This window comes from Carlito syrichta, unplaced genomic scaffold (assembly GCF_000164805.1).
Source record: "Carlito syrichta isolate Samal-C Ts95f unplaced genomic scaffold, Tarsius_syrichta-2.0.1 Scaffold136318, whole genome shotgun sequence".
In the NCBI taxonomy this organism is placed as follows: domain Eukaryota; kingdom Metazoa; phylum Chordata; class Mammalia; order Primates; family Tarsiidae; genus Carlito; species Carlito syrichta.
The window spans coordinates 12,469-20,616 of record NW_007080414.1 but is presented as its reverse complement, the minus strand read 5'-3'; the positions used below and the strand labels follow the sequence as shown (position 1 = coordinate 20,616).

The 8,148-nt window shown below is 58.1% G+C and overlaps 1 protein-coding gene across 1 annotated transcript in view; it reads right to left on the bottom strand.

Annotated features, from left to right (window-relative positions):
- The window catches only part of SHANK2 (SH3 and multiple ankyrin repeat domains 2), a 56,033-nt gene extending 48,086 nt beyond the window's left edge, over nucleotides 1–7,947 (bottom strand). Inside the window, exons 1-2 of the mRNA XM_021708403.1 lie at nucleotides 7,834–7,947; nucleotides 7,615–7,725 (exon numbers count right to left, since the gene is read on the bottom strand). Of these exons, the coding sequence (XP_021564078.1) occupies nucleotides 7,615–7,725; nucleotides 7,834–7,947 (225 nt within the window). The remainder of the gene's footprint in view (nucleotides 1–7,614; nucleotides 7,726–7,833) is intronic.
- Between the last annotated feature and the right edge of the window lie 201 nt (nucleotides 7,948–8,148).

Sequence of the window (8,148 nt, the reverse complement as noted above, 5' to 3'; positions counted from 1 at the left end):
ATGACCCCCAGTGTCATGGCAGCCTCAGGGAGCTTCGACGGCCGGGCTGATCTGGCGGGGCCCACCTTCGCTGGACGGCGGGAGCGAGTCCACAAGCAGACAGATTCAGGGCTTTGGTCTGTGCGGTGACAGGGAGGCAGCTACGCCATGAGCCAGAGCCTGAGCCCGAAGTTGAGGTCAGACCCTCGAAGGGGTGGTGTTTCCAGGGGAGCCAGCAGGGCCAGACCCGTGACCGCCCAGCTGCGCTCTTCCCAGGCCTTGGTCCTCCCAGGAGGACCAGAGGCCCGGCCCGAGGACTTCCTGAGCCTCCACTGGGCTCTGGGCCCTCCCAAGGGGCCACCGACCATGGGGCTTCCAAATGAGAACTGAGAATAAAACCCTAAGCCCACATCGACTGAACTGACCCAGGGGACCCCTGAGAGGCCTTAACACCGAGTGTCGGCCAAGAGGGACGGGAGGCCGGACACGCCTCGTGACACCCCCTCCTCCGTGAGGCTTAGACACAACAAGGAGCCAGCGTGAATGTCAAAACAGAGACCACAGGACTGAGGGAACTGACCCTCTGTGAGAATCAAATGCCAGATTGCAAACAAGACCCAGGGCCCCACCCGGCAGGCGTCATGTCAGCGCCCGGGCTAGAGGACGCACCATGTTCCAACCCCACAAGGCCTTTCTTCTCTGGCAGCCAACCGAGCCGTGGCCTCGAGACGCACGCGCCGTCACAGCTCGTCCAGCTCACCTCACGGGTGCTCGCCAACCGACCCTGCCCCATCTGCCACCGCTACAGATTTTGCTGGACAGAAGACAGATGTCAGGAACCTCCCCCCGTGGAACTGGTTCTGGCTGGTTTACAGAGGCTACACATTGAACACCTGTGTCTCGTTTACCTTTTGTGTGTAGGGCCTCACTGTAGTGCGTCTGAATGCTAAGTCTTGTCCAGGCACGGTGGCTCACGCCTGTCATCCCGGCACTTTGGGAGGCGGAGGCGAGAGGATGGCCCGAGCCCAGGGGTTCGAGACCCGCCTGGGCAACTTGGCGAGACCTTGTCTCTACAATGAACCAAAAAGTTAGTCGGGCTGGTGGCGCACGCCTGTGGTTCCAGCGACTCGGAAGGCTGAGGCAGGAGATGGAGGCTGTGACAACCCTGAGCGTGCCACTGCACTCCAGCCTGGGCGACAGAGTGAGACTGACTCGAGAAGAAAAGCTAATTCTCACCCCAAGTGACACACATGGGCTCGGCGCGCATCAGGACCCCGTGAACACCGACCGTTCCGCCTGTGACCGGCTGAGAACGTCCCACGTGGCCCACCGCTCGGTCGCCCCGCCCCGCCCCCGCTTCCTGCTGCGGGCTTGGCGGACACTGCGCCTCCCAGCCCCCCGCCCGACCCTCTAAGCAGGCAGGACCAGCTCCTCCCCCGAAATGCCCCCACACAGCAGAGATGTGACAACCGCCCAAGTCACCTCAGCCACAGACCAGCAGCCCCCGGATCCCCAGTGCTTCCCGGCGGTGACATTCCGGACCCCTCCTCACACTGCCGCCTTCTCCGACCAGCCTTGACACCCCCACGTCCCGAGGATGTCCTGACCCCAGCATGCCTCTGATTTCACAGCAGGCCTGGGGCAGGGAGAGAGACCACGGGACTGGTCCTGGACATGAGCACATCCCTCCACTGACCAGACACTCCAGAATGTTCCCTCTGGGGCCTGCTCCCGCCTCCGCCCCCAGGGCTCCTTGATGGAAACTGTCCCAGGAAGGGGGTGGTGGCCGCCTGACTGTGGGCCTTGACGGCCCATCCTGGAGATGGCCGACCCTGGCCTGTCCCACCCGGTCAGAGCCTATGTCACCTGCAGCGCATTCTGGATGGCCCTGAGGCCCCAGGAACGGTGTGGGCTCAGGTGGGGCTGACTCCAGTTGGGGAACCCCAAAGCAGTGTGACTCCAGGTGTCAAGTCACTTTACTGTGCACTCGGGAGGGCAGTTGCCCCACGGGACCGCCGGTGGCCTTGGCAGGGCACTAACGCATACAGTCAGCCCGGGCCTCTCCCCCAGAACCCCCGTGGCAGTGGTGAAGGACACGGGGACTCCAAGGCCAGGCCCTGACCCTCCCCCTGCGGCCACTCAGGCGGTGCCACTGAGGACAAGGGGACTCAGAGTCCGGGGTCGCGGAGGAGGCCCTCGGATGGGTCTGCGGTCGTGTCCCGGCCTTGTGGCGAGAGGCCAGGGCTTCCCAGGGAAGCAACCCCTCGGTGGGGGACCCGGGCACGGCAGACCAGGGGAAGGGCAGAGAGGAGGCTGCATGGAGGGACCATGACTGGCCCCGAGACCAGGACGCACCAAGATCAAGAGCACAGGGCGGTGTCCATCTCACCAGGGCGTCGCCCACGAGCCCCACGCAGCTCAACTGCCAAATGGGCCCGTAAGGGAGGACTCGGGGCCAAGTGCGTGTCGAGGACGCCGACCAGTGCTGGGCACACTGCAAGCAAATATGTGAGCAACTTGTCATGACCGTGATCCCTGGACCAAAGGCCGCAGCAGGAGGCAGAAACAGGGCCGTCCACATCGGGGCACATTCAGTGCTGCCAACCAGAGCCCAGGACTCCCGGCCAGCCCCGTCCCCTGGCGTCCCCAAGTCTGAGGGTCAAGCCACCAACAGGTGAGACGAAAGTGGGCCTGGTGGCTTTGGGCAGGAAGAAGAGACCCTCAGGGTGGGGCAGCTCCTGGGCTGACAGGATGGGTGGGGTTCCCCGCTCAGCACAACCTGAGCCTCCTGAGGCCGCCCGGGTTCGCTGGCCTAAGGCCCCTTCTGGGCGCCTGATCTCTGTGTGACTCAGGCACCAGCGGGCACCGGGGGCGGGAGCGGGGCTCTGGGTCTCACAGACTCCTCAGTTCGTGGCCCTTGTGGCCCCCTGGGAGGGGCAGGGCAGGGTCTTCCCTGCTCAGCACGCGGGATCCAAGGCGCCCAGGGTCAGCTGGCATGGGGGCAGTCATGTGCCTGTGTCCCAGTGGAAGACTCGGGCTGGAGTGGCCAGTTGAGCCTGGGCTGGGCAGATCAGGCTCCTCGGCAGGTTCCCCAGGGGCTGGCAGTGGCATGTCCACACTTGGTTGATAGCTGGCTCCACGTGGATCGGAGGGGCTCCCTGCAGCCCAGTGGTCCGCTGTGCAGCTCTTTCCTGCCTCACGGCTCGGGGCGCTGGACCCATCTCTGCCAAAGCCTCCCCAGGCTGCCAGTGGGAACCAGACACCCCCGCACCTGCCTGGGCTCCACAGCCCCTCTCCAGGACAGGCTGGGCACGGAGCTCTGAGCATCTTCCTCCAACCTGGGCCTCCTCCCTCTGGGCGGCTGCACCTGGGCAGAAAGACCCAAGGATGCCGCTCCTAGATGCTCTTGCCAACCGATGAGAAGCTGGGTTCGCAGCCATGAAATTCCTATCCCAGCGGCTGCTCTCAGGAAGGTGTCAGTTCCACACGGCAGGGACTCCCACGCGACGCAGAATGAACGTGTGCCTCCGAGTGTCAGTGGGCAGGGCCCCCTGTACGGCAGTGTGGGTTGTCCACTGCACAAGGGCATCTGCTGGGCAGCCTGTGCTCTGCCCTCCACGCTGTGCCCAGCCCGCATGGGCACGCATGCCCACCCAGAGGGGGCCTTCCCACATTTGCACAAAGCTACTCGTGGGCGTGCAGAGGGGCCTGTCAGCAAATGACTTGAATCTGTGGGCAGAACAGTGGGCCTGTGTGGTTTTCTAGAGGCAGGGCCCCTGGTCCTCGCCAGATTCTAAGATGGAGTCTCAATCCAGGAGGAGGCCCAGAGCCCCCCTCCAAGGGAGGCAGGCCAAGCATGGCAAAGCCAGCGCCCACATCATCCACTGACCATGCAAAAAAACGCCCCCAAAACCAACGAGCTTTCAGTGGGAGGCAGAATGGTGCAGCTGCTGTGGAAAACAGTTTGAAGCTTTCTCCACAAGTTAAACACACACCACTCCTGTTCAGTCCAGGCCAGAACAATCAGGCAAGAGAAAGAAATAAAGGCCATCCAAATTGGAAAAGAAGAAATGTAGCTATTCCTGTGATGATGATGTGATCTTATACCCAGAGAACCCGGAAGACTCCTCCAAAGACTCCTGGACTTGGTAAATGAATTCAGCAAGCCTCAGGATACAGAATCAACACAAAATCAGTAGTGACAGAGCTGAGAATCAAATCAGGAACTCAGTCCCATTCACCATAGCAGCCAAAAAGCTGAAATACCTAGGGATACATTTAACCAAGGAGGTGAAAGACCTCTGTGAGAGGATTACAAAACTGATGAAAGAAATCGCAGAAGACACAAACCAATGGAGAAACATCCCATGCTCGTGAACTGGAAGAGTCAATGTTAAAATGACCGTTTTACCCAAAGTAATCTGCAGATTCAACGCAATCCCTATATCAAATACCAATGTCGTTTTTCACAGTCAGAAGAAACAATCTTAAAATTCACATGGAACCACAAAAAAGCCAGACTAGCCAAAGAAATCCTAGCCAAAAAGAACAAAACTGGAGGCGTCACACTGCCTGGCTTCAAATTATACTACAAGGGTGTAGTAACCAAAACAGCATGGTACTGGTAACAAGAGCAGACACATGGACCAGTGGAATGGAATAGAGAATCCAGAAATAAACACAAATACCTACAAACAACGGATCTTCAATAAAGCAGACAGAAACACCGGGGAGAGGACACCCTGTTCAATGAATGGTGCTAGAAAATTGGATAACTCCAAGCAGAAGAATGAAACTGTCTCTCCCCATATACAAAAACTAACTCTAGATGGATTAAATACTTAAATGTGAGGCCTGAAACCATAAAAATTCTAGAAGAAAATCAAGAAAAAAACTCTTCTGGACATCGGCCCAGGCTAATAATTTATGGCTAGGACCCCAAAAGTAAATGCAACAGAAACAAAAATAAACAAGCAGGAGTTAATTAAACTAAAATGTGCCTGCACAGCAAAAGCAGTAACAGGGTAAATAGGCAGCCTACAGAATGGGAGACGATATTCACAAACTATGCATCTGACAAAGGACTGATACCCAGAATCTACGAAGAACTCAAATGCATCGGCAAGAAAAAAGCAAATAGCCCCATTAAGAAGTGGGCAAATGACATGAACAGGCATCTCTCCAAAGAAGATACACAAGTGACCAACAAACATAGAGGAAGAAACGTTCAAATTCACTCATCATCAGGGAGATGCAAATTAAGACTACACTGAGATACCACCTGACACCAGTCAGAACAGCCGTTACAACATCAAAAGACAACAGACGTTGGCATGGATGTGGTGGGGAGGGCACACTTACACAATGTTGAGGGGAGTGTAAATTAGTTCAACCTCTATGGAAATAGGTACGGAGATGTCGCAAAGAGCTAAAAGTAGATCGACCGTTCAACCTACGTGATATCGACCCAAAGGAACGGACGCCTGCCCTTGAATGGTTTCTGCGGCACGCTTCACAATGGCAAAGGTGTGGAATCAACTGAAGTGCCCGTTAACTGGCCAGGGGATGATGAAATGTGGTATGCACAGACGCACATATGCACACGCACACACAATGGAGTACTATCCGGCCATCAAAAAGAATGCAATCAAGTCTTCAGAGCAACTTGGAGGAGATGGGAGACCATCATCCCAAGTGAACTAATGCAGGAACGGAAAACCAAATACTGCACGTTCTCACTTGTGAGTGGAGGCTCAGGGTCTGCAAAGGCAAGAAAATGGGGTCATGGACATTGGAGACTCGGAAGGGAGAGAGTAGCAAAGGGAAGAGGGGAAAAATCACCTGTTGGAAACAGGGTGCACAGGTGAGGGGGGTGGGCGGACATAAAGCCCAGACTTCTTCATTTATTTTTTTGAGTCAGAGTCTTACTCTGTTGTCCAGGCTGAAGGGCAGTGGCATGCTCACAGCCACCGCAGCCTCCACCTGCCGGGCTCAGGGGATCCTTCCGCCTCCCCTTTCCAAGTAGCTGGAACCACAGGCACATGCCACCACGCCAGGCTAATTTTTTTTTTTAAATTTATTGTAGAGACGAGGCCTCACCAAGTTGCCCAGGCTGGTCTTGGACCTGTGAGCTCAGGCCATCCTCTTACCTCAACCTCCCAAAGTGCTGGGGTTAGAGGCGTGAGCCACCATGCCTGGCCTTAAAGGCCAGACTTCTTTGCCACAATACAAGGTATCCTTGTAACCAAAAGCGTTTGCACCCCCTGAAGCAACTGGACACAAAAAGTTAAACCCAGAGTTGGCACAGGACCCGGCTACCCCACCACTAGTTAGAGCCCTGAAAGAACTCAGAGCAGAGTCTCGGAGCGACACTGGCACACCAACGTCCACGGCGGCAAAATTCACAACAGCTAAAGATGGCGGCCGCCTGGTGGCCACCGACGGACAAGTGGATAAACAAGGGAGGGCTGGTCGTCCAGTGGGACGTTAGCCACCCAGAAGAGGAGCGAAGGGCTGACCCGCGCTGCCACGCGGACGGACCCTGCGGACACGACGGAGTGAGGGAAGCCGGTCACGAAGACCACAGGGTGCCCATTTCCACGTCGACGAAATGCCCAGAATGGGCCAATCCACAGAGATGGCACAGACGGGGGGCTGCTGGGGCAGCGGCCAGGGGAGTGGGTGCTGATGGGGATGAGGATGTCTTTGGGGCGGTGGAAAGTTCAGGAACTGGAAGAGGGTGGCAGCGGCAGGCACTGTGAAGATGCCACAGATCGCCGTACGTTTTTTTTTTTTTCACTCAGAGCCTCACTCTGTCGCCCAGGCTGAGTGCAGCAGCACGCTCCCGGCCACCGCAGCCGCGACCCGCTGGACTCCGGCGATCCTTCTGCCTCAGCCTCCCGAGTAGCTGGAACTATAGGCGCGTGCTACCACGCCCGGCTGATTTTCTGATTTGTTGTAGAGATGAGGTCTTGTCAAGTTGCCCAGGCTGGTCCAAACCTGTGAGCTCAGGTAATCCTCTCACCTCGGCCTCCCAAGGCGTGGGATGACAGGCTGAGCCACCGAGCCCGGCTTGTACGTTTTGAAATGGGATATTTTATGTTATGTCTATTTCACCACCATTTTTTGAGAAAGGCAGTCCATTTCAAGAGCTCCAATACTAACCCTCCTAGGTACAGATTCAGCGCCCTTATCCCTCCATCAGGACCGCTGAGAACTGCACCCCAGAGGTGGCCCCATGCCCCATGTCCTGCCGCCATCCGTCCGTCCATTATCTATACATTTATCCTCTATCTTTCATCTGTCCATCCTCCCGTCTGTCCGTCCAGCTGTCCATCCACCTACCCACCCATCCAGCCTCCCGGCTCTCATCCATCTGTCCGTCCACCCACCCATCCTCCCCCTCTCCATCCATCCACCTGTCCATCTCCCCATCCTTCCAACCATCCACCGTCCGTCCATCCTTCTGTCCACTGGTCCCTCTGATGTTTATTAGCTCGACTCCAAGGTCCCGCATTGTGCTTGACGCTGGGGAACATGTCACTTGTGGCCCTGCCTGTGAAGGATGCCCCGTTCAGCAGACGCACGGCCCTTGGGGGAGCTCAGGCCCGCTCTGTGGTGGGACCCTTCGCCGACCAGGGCTGCGGGAGGTCCCTGTGCTCTGCGGGGGAATGAGAGGCTCAGGTGGGCCGCCGTGATCCTCAGCCGCTGGGGAGCAGGGCTCAGACGCTCCCGCAGCTTGGGAGCCTGAGGGGGTGAGCAGGGGCCTCAGGCCCTGGCCTATTAGGGGAGGACACGGTGACTGGCCAGGGACCCGCAGAGAGGAGCAGGTGCCAGCATGGACCTGAGGCTCACCTGGGGCCGCACGACTGAGGGCTTGGGTGTGGGCTGGGCCTGCAGCGCCCACACTCCTGCCCAGGCCCACGACACACCGTCTGGCACGCAGGCCCGTGCCATCGGCAGCACCATGCCGCCACCCTGGCAGAGGCTGCACCCCAAGCTCCTCACCCTGGGCGGAAGCCCACCCCGCAGGCTGGGGGGCACCACCAGGAGCCTCCCGCCCATGCTGCCGCTGTGCCAGGCCCTCATGTGGTGAGAAGCGGGAGGCTCAGGAACCGGGGACGGGGCCAGCTGGGAACGGTGGGGTGCGGCGGCCATCATGCCTCTCGT